Source organism: Taurulus bubalis, assembly GCF_910589615.1.
Source record: "Taurulus bubalis genome assembly, chromosome: 15".
NCBI classification, from domain to species: Eukaryota; Metazoa; Chordata; class Actinopteri; order Perciformes; family Cottidae; genus Taurulus; species Taurulus bubalis.
The window spans coordinates 18,494,986-18,514,883 of NC_136603.1; the positions used below are offsets into that span (position 1 = coordinate 18,494,986).

Below are 19,898 nucleotides of genomic sequence, written 5' to 3' on the forward strand. Positions count from 1 at the left end.
ATGATAAATGTCCGACTAAATGTCATACATACAGTTTAAAAAAAATGGTTTCCATCTTCTCAGGGATTTAGTCTTTCACCAGAGATTTTGCGCTTATCTCCATTTCGACAGAATAAGGCAGCAGGTCCTGTCTTCAAAGCCAAGCTCCATGAAATGCAATCCAGATGTTACCATAGAAAAGTTCTCACAGAAGAGTCACAAGGGGGCGGGCGGTTGGGGACTAAACCTTATAGGGACATGCAATGAATCAAATATATGCTTAAGGGATACACAACAAACTGATCATTTATTTTTGGAGAGAAAAGTGTTTCTGCCTTTCATTGGCTCTTTTTAAGTGAAGTGAGTCATGTTGTTGTAGAGCAAGGACACCACGGTTGTACAACAGCATAACAATTAGTATTACAAGTGCTGTTTTCTAAAAATGGAGAGCGGATAAACAGAATGAAAGTAAATGTCAGCACCTGAAACCTTGTCAGCCAAAAGCACATCGAGGGGCTCTACCTCAGAGCAAAGTTACCAGGACAACAGATGACCTGCTCGCATATGTTGGTTGAACCTTTGTCCTTCTCCTTCCTGTGAGGCCTTTTGGGTTGGGGAGGGAACATATTACACACTCCAAGCTGAGTGGCCTGCACAGTATCAAGAACGTAAAGGTCCTGGCTAACAGAATTTGAGGAGGGTTACACATTTTTTGGCCAGAGAAGAGCTATGCACATGTCTCTTCCACGCTGATCATTAGAAATCTAATTTATTTTGACATGTGGAAATGTTCCCATGTGGACAGAAATATGTGTCACTCATCTCACAATGAAGGATTTATGAATCATTCGGAGAAATTTAGATTGAGTTTATCATATGCAAACCTCATAAACACAACAATTCAAAACAGATCATACAATCTGTCATTGTGGCATTCACTGAAGGGATTTATGTTGTCAGTTGCTAATTAGTGATGCTGCAATGAATAGTAGTCCACTTTAACCTTGAATATTGGGAAGTTTAGTATTTTAAGGCACATTTTATTTTAATAGATTTTAGAAGAGAAAAAGCAAAGACATATTGTTTACAAAATAGAAAAAAACAGCAATGCTTTACAGGGACATCATAAAACTTCTAACTTCTGACAGAATTACAGTGTGTCTCTCTTACTCTAACTCCTTTACGCTTGTTGGCAAACTAATGTCTATCAGGACAAGCAGCTTGAAATGTATGACTACACAATGTGTATTGTTCCATGATGGTTCATAAAGACACTCACAAGTCATACTAGTAATCTCTAGTAATGTGTCACAAACCCAAGTGATATTTATGTCATAGTCATAGATATTTATATAAAGCAAAGTGTGGTGTCCCCCATAGGCTGTGCTAAAGTACTTGCACGAAAAATAATAATGCGTTAAACTAGACAGAGAAGTGATGCAAAATCTGCAAACATAGGTTTTGTCAAATCCTTGTCTAACTTACCAGAAATCAAACTCCCATTGTTTCCAGAAATATGTTAAAGCTTACAGACGTGTATTGCTAACATGAACGATGTAATATATTGGTCCTCATGCAAGACCATGCTCGTATTCTGATCTCAAATCGATCAAATGTCTTCAACATGTCTTCCCTCAAAATGTATTTAGATACTAGATAGGTACAGTTAAAATCACAGGTTTGTGTTCCTTGATGTGTTATTTAGTCACTTGGAAATGACACTGAGCGTGTCCCTCAAGAGCAATAAGAAAGGATATATGCAATGGCGGCAACCTTGGATTCTGCTCTGCTGAAGTTATTAATAAAAAAAACATATTACAGGGTGAACGTTCTTTGCATTGAGAGATGCAAACACAGGCATCGTTATAGATCAATGAATCATTGGCATCATTAAGAGCTGGCAGGATAACAAACTACCTTGTTAAGTGAAGCTGCACGATCGATCAAACAGATAAACACCACAACAGATCAATAAACACAATAGCCTTAAGCTACAGGCATAATCAGCTCAAGCCCTCACAGACATGGATGTCCTATAGCAGGTTTTACACTGAGGCCTATAAAGCAGCGATAAGATCACACCCTACTTTTTTTTTTTTTTTTTACCCGTAATGATACTGTGCCTACAGGTCTGATCCCCCGACCTTCATTTTGCTTTGCTGTTTTGATGGACTTATTATTTATATTTTTTTCAGATATAGAGAACAAATATTTTACAGGAAAAACTAAACTACAGCAAGATTGAAGAAAAAGTTGAACCAGAGAAGGTTTATTTAGCAAAAAAGGACAGAAGTAAAACTGGATATTTACTTGTATTAAGATAGCTTTTGGGGTTTAACAGAACAATTCATTTTTGAGTTGAATTCGCAAACAGGGACTACGAAAACACAACAGATGTTACATTAGCGCAAATCACAGGGGAAGTAAGCTTTTTGTTCAGTCAAAACACACCCTACTTAGTGCACCACGTGTTTGTTTGTTCAAGAACAATTGCCCTCCATATCGTTGTCAAGAGAGAGAAAGAAGATGTGCTCAGTATAATGTGTAAGTTAATGTGTAGGTTAAAGCCCAATCATGTTTACCATCACAATTCATCATAACTGCGTCTCTGAATCGTGTTTGCAGACCTCTGGTTTTATGCTAGGTTACGAAACTTTCATGGATGCTTGAGTATGGATTTGTGTAACACGAACAAGAGATACGTTTCCCCTCTGTGGCCGTAAAGAAAACACATGGTGCCACATAAAACTGCGTTGTATTCAGCTTCACTAGATATTCAGAGCTGACCAACAGCCATGTGAACTTCACTACAACTTTGTACAGTAACTGTCTCGAAGGGGAATAAGTATGCTTACAGTGTCTGTTAAAATCCAAGACGCTAGGCGCCCAACAGTAGCTGCTAATGTCAGACCACTGGTACCGCTGCCATGGACGTTGTTATCAATGCAATGAGAGGCGGTCAGCTAGTGTCCCACATGTCTGTTCACTCCTCTGTGTCATCACACTCGTATACACATCAGGTCTCGCTCCGATATTTATCCCCTTAACAAAAAGTCTTGATGACTCATTTTGATAATTTTTTCTTTCCTTAAGTTTATGTACTTACTTTAAGCCCAACAACGATGTCTTTTCCGAACCATAAGTACGTTTTTTTTCTCCGCGCAAACCTTTCTGCAACCATTTTGTAACGACGCAGTGTCAAAGGACATGAGAAGAGACGTTTCCCCATGGCATTAAACGACAAGCGAAAAGCTTAACATGTGTATCATGACATCGGGAGTGTCCTATAAATGTTGTGCTATTCATACGTCTTTCCATGAGATCACATTGTCCGAGCACAATTTGCTGGTGGACTAAAGGGGCCAATATTTACCGTCAGAACTGCTTATCGGTTTCAGAAACCCCCCATGCCATCACACCTTTCCATAGATATGCAAAGGCTTCAGTTCAAGTTAATTTCCCCTTTGTTACATTCAGAAAGCCTTTTGTGAAAAACCTAAATATCTCTTCATTGCTGCATTATGTCCCACATCCACAGGGGCTCCTGCGAGACAGCTGTGGCTATTCCAAAAGAAAATTAGCTTTGGCATGGAAACAAAAAGAGCCAAAGGGCAGTGGAAATGCTCAACTTGCAGTTTGCTTATACTCAGATTGTATTTTTTTCCTTTTTTTCCTTTCCCCCCTAAGCAACCCCCTGTTGTGTAAAGATAACAGTGGTACAGTTCAGTCTGGGAGATGGCAGTGTTATGGGGAGAGAGAGGGGAGGTGAGAGAGACAGAGAGGCTGGTGAAAAATTCCAGGGTTGCAAAATATCCTACAGTACAGTAAGCTTACCAGTGTTTTTTCTGAATAGATATCGTATTATATTGACTGACCTGTATATTTTCCATACACAAATTGTCTCTAACTTCACGCCAAGATCCTTTGCAACACAGGGCAGCTTCTGATGGACTGCATTAGCTGCATTCAGGGAACGGCTGATAGGACTGAATGAGATCATTGGGAGGTTGACATGCTTTACGACCATGGACCATTGGCTCACACTGGAGTTACATAAGAACAACCATTTGTACACCAAGTGTTTCAGTGATGATACCAGACAGGAGAGGGGAGTCAGATTGTGAAAAGAGCAGCGTAGCCAGGCCAATAACTCACATCACCTCTTGTCTTTGGGGAGCTACGTGTTTGGGAGGGGGAGTTTTACAAATTCAAGAAAACACTTTTTTTCTTGTTACTTTGTTCCACCACATTCAGTTGTTAAGGATCATGATAAGTGGTATTAATGTCTTCATCTTTGTAACTTAAATGGACGTAACTTGCTCCTTTTCAAGCGATCTCCCTTTGAATGGAACATAGTATGTGTTGTTGAGAGTAGTGAGTGAAGGCAAAAAGCCCACACACCAAAAAGGGGGTGGTACTAATGAATTGAAGTAGCGTAAACTAATGTTAGTTTTATTTGGCATTTTTCTCAGAACGACGTGAAAGTGTGAGTTCAAGTCTTTAGTGTCTGAAGACCCTCATGACTGCATGACTCGCCCAAGAACCTACACGCCCCGTGGCTTATCATGACGAGAAACAGACACACACCATGCACCTGTTACACAGATAGAAATGATAGCTTTAGCAGATAAAAACATGCACGCCTTATGACCCCTGTAGTACATCAAAAGTTCAACTGTACAAAAGGGTAAATATATGCTACCAGAGGATTTCCTCTTTTCATATCTTCCACATGGCCCATACTGCTATAGATAGCCTCATCTCCCAGAACCCTCAGTGCAACCCCTAACAACATTATTTGGCTCAATTAAACTGACAGTTGAAACTTTGCCTCAGTCTCATATTATCCTATTTCGAGCCACGGCTGCACGTACACACAATCATCTGTGTGCAGCCACCAATTTGCAATTTAGCTTTGTCTCTGTAACTCGGAGGAATGATTCATGTTCAAAGCCAAATGCTGCGTCTCCGCTTATTGTTTGTGTTGCAGATAAACCACAGCTGGCTTGCACTGAAAAGACTGCCTAATGTTTGAGCAATTTTATTTGAGCTTTCATCATTGGTGCTATATCATTTCCCTCTATCGTAAAAAAAAACGAGTTGTTAAGCAGATGTGTCAGATCTGACCCTGAGCGCTCCATTTCTGACCCTTATCTCCCTCCGTACAGGTGTCAGACCACAAACATGGCAACCCAAACACGCTATCCCAGCATGGGTCCTGCTTCCCTTTGTTTGTACAGCTGAAGCACTCTGGTCGCCTCGGTTGAAAGGCATTGATGATGCTCTTGCAAAACGGAGCAGATGAGGGATGGACGACCATGAGAAAGTCATGTAAAACAAACACATCTGTCCTTGGTTTGACCCATTATGATCATTCGCTGTCATTTCTTTTACAAAGTGCCTTTGGGATGTTTGATTTTCAGACTCAGTTTATAATGGCTACACTTACAGCAACATTTCCCATCACCTCTCACAGTAATTGGATTTATTTTTTATTTCAACCAAGCAACCAGGCATAAGAACCTCAAAATGAAAATGTTGGGCGAAGGAATGACAACATTATGCCGGAGAGCCTACAATCTGAGAGAGGGCGACATATAAAACATGGAGTCAACAGAAACAAGCTGTGAACACAACCCTGACATATTATCACACTTTGAATTGACATGTTGAACTTTAACTTTAACGTTAGCCAACTGTTGCTAATTTACACAGCTAATATAGAGCAACGTGAGCATTCATTTGAAATCATGTTTTTAGTAACCTGGCAAATGTAAGTCCAATATGTACACTTCTTTTAGCTCTGCTTTGGTCTGCACCAACTCCTGAGGGAAATATCTGGCTCTTTAGCTGATAAATGCTCCACTACATTAAAATTCCAGCCTGCAAAACCAAAACGATGAGCGGAAACCTCTTTCACTTTCAAAGACATTTCACTAGAGCTGGGATGATAGTTTCATCACCAGGAGCAACACCTTTCACACACAGTTGTTTCTTTGATATTGATTACAGCTTGTTTTAATGGCATGTTTGAAAAGGTATTCAAAGAAACTCAAATTTAATTTTTCAATGAACACGTTTTGGGTGTAGATTTATTTTAGAATCTGAATCTCACTTTCAGCTGGAAACACAAGAAACAATCTGCAGCATCTGTCGTATGTGTGACTGAAATTAAGCAGGACATGAACAATACGTCAATGTCAAGAAACATTGCATTTCACAGACCGCAGACTGAGAGAAACCCAGTACCCTTACCAAGCGGTCCTTGTGATACACATTGGACCGAGAACAGCACGAGAAACAGCTGCTCTGCATTTGCACCCCAAGCCAAATAAATATCATCTTTATCAGCAACGTTGCTGTTCAATACGCACAAGGGCGAATGTTTGTACGCAATTCAGTCAGCTGTAAAAGGCTGAAAGCGCAAGTCTGCCATCATAAATCATATTTGTATTTTTATAGATGTCCAGGCTATTAACTGCCTTCTTTGATCCTCCCTCTCTGCAGAGCACATGATCCATTTTCTATTGTTTCCAGCAAAAATGTTGAAATCAGCAATAATGGAAGCTGCAGTGTGTGCAATTATGTGAATTTTTGTATTATTAATAAGGCCAGTTGGTCAGATGTCATACAGAAAGATATTGGTGCTGCCTTCATGCTAAGCAAAAATGGTGAACATCAGTGGCTCTGACAGTCAATAGATTAAATGATTTCTCTGCATTAATCTCTTTCTTTCTTTCATTCTGTTATGTGAAGCTTATTTTACAATGTGCCAACTGCAAGAGCCCTTATTTTTTGTAAACTCTGGTGACCAGTATTTTCTTGCAGTATGGAAGATAAAACCTTTGGGTGTGAGGAGCCATATCATGGGTGAAAGTTGTTTTCCTTCTTATGAAAGACAAATATCTTGTTGAAACCAACTTTTTTTTTAATAAGTGTTTTAATCTGTTGAGTTTGCTTTTTGTTTTCTATTGGATTCTTCTTTATTTCTGTGAGGACTTTATTTGCATTGTTGTAACAACGTGATTGCGGCGCGGCCCGAACATTTTTCTTCCTCCAAAGTGGAGCGTGACAGAAAAAGTGTGAGAACCACGGGTTTAATACAACAACAAAAACAACTTCTAATGTGATAACAAGATAGTGCTGATGACAAAGGGTGAGGACAGGTAGAGACGCAGGTGGTACTGATGAAAACCTCATTCATGAATGCAGCAATTGACCTACGCCTGCATGTAAAACTTTGGCTTTTGATTCAGTACAGATATGAATTGTCTGGGATCCCTCTTTACAAACCATAGAACAAAAAAAAGTAGCAAGTTGTTTGTAGAAGGACATAATGTATGGGCATACTACCCTATAGATGTTGAGGATGAGAACCTATGTGCCTGGTAATTCCATAGGTACATATGTCAGTGTGACACAAACCAAATGCAGGAAGTGAGATGACACTTGAGACCCGGCAATCTCTCAGGGTATTCATGTCTCCACCTTTTCAACTCCAGGCTATTTTGGAACCCATTTACGCAAAGTGGTGCTATTTCGGGGCAACTGGGGCACTGGTGTGCTTTATGTACGTGTGCCAAGGGAAAAGCCGGGTTGAGTTACAGTTATTAAAAAAATATCTTCCAAATCTAATAATGTGACGTGTGTTCTGACGGGGACACTTGTCCGTCTAACGTTCCTGCTCCACCCTCGGCCACGAGCTGCAGAGCCTTCCATTATCTTTGCTGAGAAAACTCAAGGACACCTTCACTTGTAACCAGGTCCACCAGGATGCAGCTTTGTATCGACGTTATCATCGACCAAGACTTGACGACTGAAAAACATCACGTTTAATTTATCCTTAGCATGAAAAAGGATTAAAATGAAATTGTTAATTGAACTCAATTAATTAACGCAGCTGTAATCTGTCTGGCAATATATTACTTGAAGGATGAGGCTACATTTCATTCACATTTGCATACAATAGCTAAAAATTACACCGCCCAGCTGTTTTAGGACATTAGTGAAACGAAAGTGTGGGACTTAAGCAAATAATTGGCTTGGGGCTGATCAAACATATTGCTGCTTGAAGAAAATCATTTATCTTACTAACATTTACGAAAGATATTGCAAAATACATTTAGTGACTTTGCATGTTGGCTGATCTCAGGGTCATAAATATTTTCTCTGGTCGCGGGGCTTATTAATGTCAATTTAACAGGATTCAAGCTACAGACTATCTCTAAGTTATGAGCTTTACTTCCCTGACATGCTGTGACAATGGGTTCACAGCAGGTTTTCACAACAATAAACTCATACGGACCATTAACCGTGTGTTGATTTGTGGAGATGAACATGTTGACCAAACTGTGGGAACAAGTCTTCTACTGTCCCAAACAAACACAGGCCTTTTGTCCTGGAGGCCGCTGATCATGTCCCATTGGACATTAAATGTGAAAGACTATAAAACAGTATACAGTAGCTAAGGGTATCCAACAGTTTACCTCAGACAAACTGCCAAATGCGACTCTGGGTCCTGACTGTGCAAATCTATTCAAACCTTTTCTTGAACAACGGTTGCAACTGTTTCAAATTCACATCCCCGCAAGTATCCAGAGTTTTCATATGAAATACTCGCAGGCAAGTATTTTACATTTTCATTTTTATTTTTCCCGCCCCGTTTGGAAAGGCCTTTACATATCCAGCAAACATTAGCATTCATTTGGAGTTTGTCGCCATTTGATGACTGTAAGTACAATATTATTTCTCCTTTTTAGCTCTGTTTTGGTCTCCACCCACCCGTGAAGAAGAATCTCTGGCTAGCTACTCGCTGTCTTATGTTCAGTGCTTTGTAGAGTACAATGGAGTTATCGGAGCTTTTCGACTGAATACAGCTGCATCCGTAGACAAGGTTGATGAGAGCGGTGAGAGTCAATCAGCAAATGAGTTACAAATAATGAGTTTACAGATGCTACAGTAAAGTGCTTCGTAGGGCTGTGGGGACTGCATAGTCTGGCTATAATTATTTGTATAGGTTCATTATTCAGAGCAACTCCTTTCACATGCAGTGTTCAATGTTAAATAAAAACATACAACTGTGATTTTAATAAAAAACATGTTTGTGTGTGTGTATATACCTTTTCTTGTTTAGAGGAAATACGATCGCTACCTCGCTATATATATATATATATATATAAATATATATACATATATGTGTGTGTGTGTGTGTGTGTGGGTGTGTGTGTGTGTGTGTGTGTGTGTGTGTGTGTGTTGTATCCAGCCTCAGTCTTGACACCGTACATCCTGAATAGATTGAAAGTCTAACCTTTTATCTTTACTGCCTAGGAGGATTTTTGACATGATTGGAAACCTGTGTAAATACACAAGACAAGCATGCCGGCTAATGGCCCGTTGTTAAAACAAATACTGTTGAGCTGGCCTCTTGCCTGTGTAACAGATACCCCTTTTTCACTGGCGGGTTGCATTCGCTGTCTGGCCTGGCGGGGGTTCACGTTTCCAAAGCTTGGCAGTGCAGCAGCATGTGAAAAATGTCCCCCATGTTGGGACGGCAGGGGAAAAGTAGAACAATCGGGCATGCTAATGTAGTCTGATGTTTCATTGTGCTATAATACATCAGGCCTAGGTCGACAACAAATGACAGCATGACAGATTGCTTTGTGTAGAATGATGGGGTTACTAAACTCTTCATTTAACTGATATCATTTGACTAGGATTTGCTAATCGAGGAAAACCACATGCAGTACTTTTAACACTGTCTTCTGAAATCATAATCCCAGCTGATCGAGAGCAGGTCATCTTGAAAATCATGTGCGGCCTGCAAACTCTTTCTACTCCAGCAAACCTCGACGACTAATGTAATAGAGAAGAAAGGAAAGAAAGACTTTTATCAAAAGCAATTAATCTTCAAGCCAATGCTGGGAAATATTAAGCTACTCCTCTGCACTGTCCAAAAATAGAATGTTGAGTTGAACAATCCTTACATTTCAGTTTACATCAATTTTAATAATTCCAGAGCTCACAAAACTAGGTTCAGTTAAGCTCTAAAAACGTTTTTGTCTTCTCAACTCTTGTGATTTCTGTAATAATTTAAGAGAAACCCCACAGATGTCACAAAGTGTGCTTGCTTTCAGGTGTTGGGCAGTAAGTTGTGTAAAGCTTGTCATGGCTGCACTAGGTCAGATAAATTGCCTCAATTTATTTTATTTATTTTTGCTTTCTTTTAGGTTTGAAAATGAATGAAATCTTGGTGTGTAAGTTAAAAAGAAGTGACCTTACCAGACCTGTGTAGCCCTCTCCTCATCTCTGCACTACTAGCATAAAACACCTAAATCTCTGACTGAACTGTTGAGTGTGTTGGCACAAGGTTTTGACAAGGAAGACGAATACATGAAGAAAAGAATATCTCAACAATTTCTCAGGTTCTGTCAAATGTCAATACTTAGAATTTTCTTTTTGCATTGCTGCATTGGTGGTGTACTTTAATCACTGCAGAAGTTCACGGTGTACAAAGAAAAACACACCAGATGTTAGTTCACTGTTGTGTGCAGGCAAAATATCAGCAAAATAAAAAAGAATTGTCACTGCAAGAAAGCAATGCATAGTTCAGTGCTTTTGCATTAAAATAAACCTGCTAGATGAATGCACTACACTGCAGTGAAGCAAGCTCACAGTTCACATTAAGTGTCAGTGTCCTTGTCATTCACTCTCCCCAATCGGGTCACCGCTAATCCTGCTGCCGTTTTATGATCTACCAAGTGCGTCAAACTGTTTCCATTCCAAACAGATCGTCCAGCTACCTTTCCCCTGAACTCTTACTCCACACATCCAGAGCACCTTGGTCCAAAGCCAGATCCCAAAGGCCTCCGTCCAAGATAGAGACGCAGGGGTGTTACTGTGAGGAAGTCTAAATATTCATATTCACCTGTCAGTCATTCCAGAGCAGAAGAAGATGGATGTGATTCAGCCACGAATGGCCTTTCATTGAAAATGAAATGGGGTCTGGATGCTCTCATTGGGTGAATGCCATACACCCTGATGTGAGATCATTAAAGGTTTAGACATCTTATATTCTAATTAAATACAATATGCCCATTTGTCCTGACAGTTGATACTTTCCCAGTTGACACTCTTTTGGAAACTGTTTCTTAGATTCTTAATTAAACCCTTTTGAGTAATGTAGTGTTGACATGTTTCTGTCCGCGTTGCATTCAAAAGCCTGTCAAGTGCCTACTCTTGAAAGTTGAATGATAATTTCAACTCAATGGTCATTGCATTGCATGTTTTATAGAATCATGAATTTGAAAGAAACTGTGTTGAATTTGCTCGTACCATGGCAAACCCCAAAATTCAAAAACAGAACCGTTACAAGTCTGCCCTCTAGTGGCTTGGTGGATGATGTGCAGCCGCCTGCTTTCATCTAATAATAGTCCATTTGTGTGGGATAATCCAGTCGGAATGAATCAACGTTTACAAATGTCTCCCAGTGACATATAATAGATGAGGCCTTCATCCTGGAATTTCTGCTCAATTCAATGTCTTTTCAACATCATAATAAAGTACCCTAACAATATAAAACCTTATCACTCATGTATATATTCACAGCAATTGGTTTTTCTTCTAATTTTGCTGACAATTGTCTTTTTCAATGACACTGAACTTTCAATAACTTTCAATACCTGAGAACATCAGGCTCTTTGAGATCTTCAAGAAAAAGAGAGGAGGATTCTCAGCCATTAACAATCACATTCAGGTTCGTAATTTGTTTTCCGGCTGTGAGATATGCGCGACATTCGGATATTGTTTGTGTGTAAAGATGTGTTTGGCGTGCTCATGCTGCAGAATGAAGGAGTGATGCTCACTTAGGCGTTTAATGAGTTCAACTATGGGCTCCACAGTCGCTGACAGCAGTGGTCACGCTAAAATAATCCAGCCCACAGCGGAGTGTTGCAGCTCCGGAGTTACACTGTAATCTTTTGTCCGGTATAACTGTGAATAAATGATAAATTATCACGTTCATGTGACCTCGACAGGCAAAACAAATGCATAAATACGCTGTATGTTCTCTGTAAATTCACTCTGTCAGTGTCATATTGTATTTTGTTCTATAATATTGTACATCATATATGTGGGATAGCCAATATGTTTCATCCTTATTGTGTTAATGGTCAATGAACAATGTATCAACGAATAAATAGACATTTATGTTTGTTGTTTTTTTTTGTTTTTTGTTTTCTTTTATATGATGAATGACATGTAATATAGTTTCCGTGACATATTATTTCTTTATTATTGTTATGATAGTGTTGTGTCTAAAGAAGTTTTGATTTCTTTTTATATTGGAAATAAATGAGTTTATGGACACAGCTGATGAAAAGATTAGACAAAGGTTTATATGTCACTCATATGTCAGTTGCTTAATCAACATGCTGTTAATATATAATTTTTTACATTCTTTCTATGATAAAAAGCTAAATTATTATTATTGTAATAATTATGATATGATCATTCAGACGCATAAAAAAAAGACATTCCCGTTTATTTTCTACATAATTATTAGGGACATGCAGCAGAGCTCCATTAATATATCCATATCTAATGATATACAGACTAAAAGAAAAATGTTATTGTAATGTAGACAATGTGTCAGATATAGAGTAGAGCAATATTTATATATGGACTTGACCTCAGGCTGGTTGAATAAGACATTACAGAGTACCGATTACAGAGGTGAGATGTGATGTGATGTCATGGACACGGGCACCAAATGGTCGTCGAGGGTTCCATAGTTGCTATGTTTTTCCTTCAGGTGCATCATTTGTATGAGACAACAAATGAAGCGGTCCAGAAAATGTGTATATTTCGTTTAATCAGAACTAAGGAAAAGAAAGCGCCGAAACTTCAACATGGAAAATGTGAGATTTTAACACTTTTTTCCAGTGTGTTTTACCGTAAATAAACTGATAATCCGCATGAACACTCCTCCACCCCGGGAGTCACACAGGAAATACACAAATATTACTCTGTGTTATGAATAATGTAGGAGTTGGTCTGTAATAATTCACACTGTTATTCGGCTACTTGACTTAGTTGCTACTCAATTTTGTTTAACAAATGCTCATTAATTAGTAATCACTGCTTTACTGTATTTAATGTCTTAATTATAGGCTAGTGTTATATATATATATATATATATATATATATATATATATATATATATATATATATATATATATATATATATATATATATATGTTTATGTAAATATAGTGAATGATGTCACAACAGATACGTTAATAATGGAAAATATTCATAATGTGCAGCAATAAAGCACAATATCGACTGTGGTGTTACCTTGAGGGCCTTTCTTGACATTTTTTTAATTTTTTGATTACATGCTGCATAGTCCTTCGTTCTTGTTTTTAATCAGGCTACTTGAGCAAATCTGGGGTCGGCTAATATTTAATGTGTGTACTGTGTACCTGTGTGAGGAACAGGGGTTCAGAGGGGCCCAGCAGCTCAAACTGAACCTGTTCTCCATGTCATGTTTTAGGGGAAATATCTGTTTGTTTTTCTTCAGGAGATTAATAAATGAAATGTTCTCTATCCAATGCCAGGCGTTGCTTTGACTGTGAATGCTCATTCTAACACAAGTGCGTGTTGTTGCAGTGTGGTGTTCCCGTTCTCCCGACAGACAACTGGACAGGATGGAGAGTCTCTTCTCGCGAGAGGAGGCCCTCAACCGGCCGACAGTGTCCATGCTGCATGGACCACCAGGTGAGACAATGTAATCCTCAGGACCCAGAGTGTGTTACAGTTCACTAAATAGCAAAGACAGAGTAGATAGAGCAGAATGTCTATACTGACTGAAGGTTTTAGGACAAAGTCTAAAACCACTGTACAGGTCTATTGCACTGCTAGCCTTTTTATTAAGCTCCATCAAATACGACTGATTCACTTCACCTCACTCTTTTTTCACAACAAGTACATTTGATTTGTGTATTGTCCTCACATTGCAATTCTTCTTGCATCCGGGTGTAAATGAAAAATAAGTTTGTATCCTTAAAATCCTATAAAATTGACATTATCTGTGAAGGGTCTTTTACTTTGACAAAGTACTGGAGAGGTTTTGGACTGTGTCCCCACTGCAGCTTGTGATATTCAGGGTCTTTTGCCATCCGACCGCTGCAGCTCAACTGGTCTTTAACCTCCGTAAATTCACCCACTATCCGCTCCTCCGCGCCTTCACTGGTTACCGGTGGTCGCCTGCATCCGCTTCAAAACATTGATACTTGCGTATCGTGCTGCAAACAGATCGGGTCCAGTCTGCATCCAGGACATGGTCAAACCTCACACCCCAGCCAATCGGCTTGTAGCTCCGTCACCGGCTGTTTGCCGTCCTGGCTCCTCAATGGTGGGCCCATTGACATCAGGACAGCAGAAAGTCTCTACATCTTCCGCCGCAAACAAAAAACACATCTTTTCCGACTATACCTTGAATAAAGGTATATACTTATAGCACTTTGTAGTTTGGCGTTTTTGTTAGAAATTGTAGTTTCTTGATTCTTGTTGTTCTGAGTTTGTACTCATGGTTGAATGCACGTCTTGTAAGTCACTTTTTCTTTTCTTTTAATTAAGGAGATTGAAATTAAAAGTATCTTTATCGAGGGAGACCTCGAATGTATGGTCCCGAAGTCTCCAGACACCATCCCGCCTGCCGACCTGCCAGTATGCTCCAGTATGGCCCCCAGCCTCCGGCCCTCCACTGCTCCACTGCTCCACGACGACCGTCTAGAGATACACAACCATTCAGTGGAAGAGTACCAGCAGCTCTACCACGAGGCGGTTGATGATATGGTGAGGTATGTTGGGTCAAAAATATTTATTATTAATAATTATCACATTTTCCAAATCACTTCAAAATGTATCACTCCATTATTCCACAAACCAAATTCATTAAACATGTCAAATTTCTGTTTCTTCCGCCCAGGAACGTCCATCGGCGTCCTTTCAGGTTAGACCTGGGACGCGTCATAAAGCAGAAGCTGTGGGAGAGACTGGACCGTCCCCTGTTAACCGAAACAGTCAACGAAGACGGGCTGGTGCACGTGGGCGTGTCCTACCGGGTTGGAGTCCACCCGCCCCTTTATGAGGTGGACATTTCGGGGGAACCATGGCCTAAAGCACAAAAAAAAAAAAAAAACTAATAACTCAATAACGATCAATTAAGATCAGATCTGTAAATAAAATTGCACTTCTTTTAAATTAGTAAACACATTCTTTGTGAACCAACTTTGTAATCCGGCTTCAGCTTTGACAAGGACCAAAAGCACCTGCCAGGACGGGACAAACCCTACGACCAGCTAAAGTACTATCCTTCATCCTCCAACCGCCAGCCTCACATCCACCAAACCAAACTAGTCTCCACTTCCAGCCTCTGGCACTCTGCTGCCGATCCCACCTCTGCTTCCAGCTGACAATAGCCATCTGCTGCCTCCTCCCTCTGCCAGCAGCTTTTTACCACCCAACTGCTGCCCCATGCTCCACCTGCAGATCCTGGAAGCTAGCTAGGTATTGATCTCCACCTACTGCCTCTGAAGTGTTGTGCTCCAGACAAGCTGTATCAGCAACTTCCATTGACCTGCATTCAATCTGCTCCACCACCTGAAAACTACAGCCTATGCCACGGCCTGCAGATTGTGGCAGACAGCTGCCATTCAAACCTCCACCAACAGCCTCTGCCAGGACATGGAGTTGCTGCCCTTACATATTCTATCTAGCAGAAGGCTGTAGCCTGAACCTCCACCTACAGACATCACTGTGCACCTCCGCCTCCACCTGAAGATCATTGAAGACAGCTGCAGCCTGAACCTCCACCTACCAGCACCCTGCACCTCCAACTGTGAGTGTTGACATTCTGACAGGTGTCTGAGAAGTATCTTCATACGCTGACTGACTGAATGGAGATCTGAAAGTTGCTCTGTTACTGTTTTTGTAACGCCTTTGCACCAATGCTTATTAAACGATATCATTGTCATCAGATCAGTCGAGTTTGTGTCCACAGGAATTCACATGAAACAGATACAATAACATTAGACATCCTATTGAGTTTGTGCAACTTTGAATGCACACTTTTATTTGATCTTTTTTATTTGATCTTTTTTATTTTAGTTTGCCTGCAGACACCTTTACTTGCTTGTAATGTTTTGATAAGTCCGCCTTTATGAAGGGTTAATATGAACTATATAATACCAAAACAATGCTGGTGTTTATCTCACTATAAAAAGGTAATCATGTCTGACGTTAAAAAGCGTTAGTAAATCAATAATAAAGGTTCCTAAGTTTCTCAACTTCTAAGATGCATCAGCAAAAGTACATTATCACAAAAGTTGTCATAATGTACTTTATCCTGACACTATCACAACAGTTGTAATAATGTCAGGATAAAGAATCGTCCAAGAATTATGGAATCTGGTTTAAACCGCTCTAGATTTGTATTCTGAAAGCGACATGCTCACACGGGAAGTTGTGTTTATTGCCTCCATAACTAGTTCTGAGCTAGTTCTGTAAGCAATAAACACAACTTCCTTTTTTTAAATCTGCACACATTAATAGAGCTCTCTATTAATGTGTGCAGATTTCAAAATGGTCTTATTTTCCTCAAGGTTTCTGCTGATTTGATGATTGTGGACATGCAGGAATATTAAAAAGAAGCGATTTAAAATACTGTAACATGTGGATACAGGAAGTGAGATACCTCTGCTTCTCTCAGTCAGCGCGCGTGTGTACTCGGCATTACGGTAAGAGCTGACTTCAAAATAAGAGCAAAGTCACGTGAACGTGATAGTCAGTCACTACTATAATACTTACTTTGCTCTTATTTTGAAGTCGCTCCTACCGTAATGCCTAGTATATACGTACCTACAAAAACCTGCGGGCTTTTTTCGAAGTGGAGGCTGGCTTGACTGCAGTTGGCAGAGTGAGAAGACACAGAGAGCAGCGAGCTTTTGGGTTGTGATTGCTCTTTTAAATAGTTTATCTCAACTTTCCTTTTTTTATTTATATATATATATATATTTTACAAGTCGAACCTAACACAGGTAGGTGACAGTATGTGCGCTATTTGTTGCTCCATAAAGAGGCTCTCCGTTTGCGTGGGGTCAAGTTTAACTAAAGTACGCGATTGTTACAGGGTTTGGGTTGCATACTTTTCCTCTTGCAAGAAATAAACGGACGTAAGACAACTTTGATTCAGAGACTTCATTCCTCCTTAGCAGATCGACAGAGAAAATCTATCATTAGTAAGTGAATTCCACAGGAGGGAACAAACAGATCATCTTTAAGCATAATGTCCAGTCAAACCTCTCTGTTGAGCACCTTGTGCTTTATCTTCCTTCTCATTGCAGATCATGGCCAAGCGGACAAAGTCAAACCAGCGCATGAGACAAGATGAAGGTGCGTTTGAGAATAATAATTAAAAATGAAAGAGGTAGAGATTAGGACCGTTCTTGTTTACGGCTGTCGTTTCCGTCTGGCTTCTATCAAGTCAGAGGTTCAAGTTTGTCTTTTTTTATGAATTTTTGTTAGGTTTCTGAATTGTGATTGTTATTAATATTTACAGGGTCACCAACAGTGTACGCGGACAATAACAGTGTTGTTAGCAACAGAGAAATCAGCAATGTAAAAGAAAAATCCCTCTCCTATAAGATTGAAATGGAGAGTGATCCAGGAAGTAGTCAGACAGGTAAGCTTTCCTTTTTCTTTGAGTACATGAAATCCAACAAAATGTGTAGAATACATGACTGTGCTTCAGTTAAATTCATGTACAACTCCATTTAGTCTTGAGCTTTTTGGAACTCATAATACATGAAGCCAACATTTGAACTGAGCATGTTTTTTGTTTTTTTCTTCCTTTAGGAAGTGCTGTTGGACAGCTTCCCCGAGCAGATTACATTGCCGTTGGGGCCAGTGTGATCTGCGCTGATAAAATATCTGATGTCACTATCGACGGGGATATAGATTTATCAGTGACCATGAAAAGGTCCCAAGTTGGTGCCGGTAACTTTATGCCATCTCATTACTATCAATATATTACACATTTATTCTGTCAGGACATTACAGCAAACACAATTTTTCTTTCAGGAACAGGAGATGAAGCACAGCCATCCTCTCAGGTACGCTGAAACACACACACGCACACACACGCACACACACACACACACACACGCGCACACACACACACACACACACACAAACACACACACACACAGTAGTGGTAGAAACCCTCACAGTGAAATACACGTTGACGGGTTAGTTTTCTTTTCTTCTCATTACCCATAGTGGGACAAACCAAGCCAGTTCTGAACCAAGAACCTTCTATTAATACTGAAACGCACATTACACATTTAAAACATTGCTACATACGTTTATTGCTGTTTCACTAGTTTTGAACAACACTGCTACTTATCCAATGGACATCTGCTCAGTGAGCTAAACAGAACTCATCCCGTCCATCACATTTCTAGACTCACTCGTCGTGTTCAGCGACGCTTATCTTCACACAGAAGGGCAGGGAGGGGACTGCATGCTGATCAGGTCGCCAGCGGCAGGGCAAAGATACACATTCACACAGCTTCCCATGCCGACACATAAAAGTACAAAACCTGCTGTCGTTCTCAGGGCCCCACTGTGAAAGTGATCACGGAGCACAAGGTGGAACTCATTGAGTGCCTGAGGGCGGATCGCTTCATTCTGCAGTGTGCGCACGCCAAAGATATTGTCACTAAGGGTCAATATTGGAAATTGAAGAATATCTCACAGCCAGAAGAAATGGTTACGGACCTGATCGATCAGATGATTCTTAATGGTCAAAAATCCTGCTCTCTTTTTCTTGAAGTTCTCAAAGAGCCGGAGGTTCTAAAGACCTATCCACAGCTCGACCAAATCATAAGACAATGGTGCTAAACACTGTTGGAAGTGCAATGTGTTGGCTATTAATGTAATTGATAAAGAGGCTATCTTACAAAAAGAAGATGTGTTGAGCAAAATACGTGAGCAATATGGATTTATCTTGTCTGTGTGCCTGATTTTGTACTTTTCGTAATGTTATCTAATGGAAATAAATCTGATTTAGCAAACGTTCCGGGCTGAAGGCCTCGTCTGTCGTCTGTCATTGGAAGACATTTGTACACACACACAAATGGACCATTATTTAGTTGAAAGCAGCTTTATAACAGCTACCAAGCCACTAAAGTCACAATTGTGAAGGTTCTGTTTTTGATTTTTTCGGGTTGGTCATGTTAATTAAATTTGTAATGCAAACACAGTTTATTTCCAGTAAAGCGTATGATGAAATGACCATTTGAGCTGGAATTATCATCCAACCTTTCACAAGCTTTCGAATTCTACGTCAAACTATAGCGCCAGAATCAATCAAATAATACTTTAAACTGAACATCAAAGAAAGGATTTCATCCCCAACAACACACGTTCATTACGCAAACTAGTAAAAAAAGTTTGACATGAGTCCATGTCTCCTATAAAGGAATGATAAAAGGGTAATTTAATTGAGGGACCCTTTAATGACTTTAATATCTGTACACCTGATAGTTCTTTGTAACGTGAGCGGTCATGTCTGCTGTTATGTTGACAAAAGATTTGTGTTCTGGATGCTCTGCAGCGGTCTTTTAGCAGGTCAGTGGGGAACCGTCCATTGGTGGAATACAAGAACATAACAAGTGGTGCTGTCGTGGAGCCGGGCTTTTTAACATGGCAGCAGTGACAACTAAACCACCACAGTAATCTCACAATGACAGAGGACACACATCATTTCTCGCAGCTGGAGAAAGAAAAGGCCTCAGTCACATTGCCTGCTAGAAAATGTTCTTTTAGATGTGGATATAGTAATGGTGCTCTGCTGC

The 19,898-nt window shown here is 40.0% G+C and overlaps 1 protein-coding gene across 1 annotated transcript; it reads left to right on the forward strand.

Moving 5' to 3' along the window:
• Positions 1-17,410: 17,410 nt before the first annotated feature.
• On the forward strand, positions 17,411-18,986 carry LOC306747743 (uncharacterized protein). The gene is made up of 5 exons (XM_079230833.1): positions 17,411-17,433; positions 17,600-17,722; positions 17,896-18,036; positions 18,121-18,152; positions 18,658-18,986. The coding sequence occupies exons 1-5, from the start codon at positions 17,418-17,420 to the stop codon at positions 18,940-18,942; spliced, it is 597 nt and encodes a 198-aa protein (XP_079086959.1). The 5' UTR covers positions 17,411-17,417; the 3' UTR covers positions 18,943-18,986.
• The last annotated feature ends 912 nt before the right edge of the window (positions 18,987-19,898 follow it).

Excerpts from the sequence above, each read along its gene's own strand:
- LOC306747743 (XM_079230833.1), top strand. Across the intron at positions 18,037-18,120 it reads AAGGTCCCAAGTTGGTGCCG|GAACAGGAGATGAAGCACAG; the intron begins GTAACTTTATGC and ends TTTTTCTTTCAG. Across the intron at positions 18,153-18,657 it reads AAGCACAGCCATCCTCTCAG|GGCCCCACTGTGAAAGTGAT; the intron begins GTACGCTGAAAC and ends TGTCGTTCTCAG.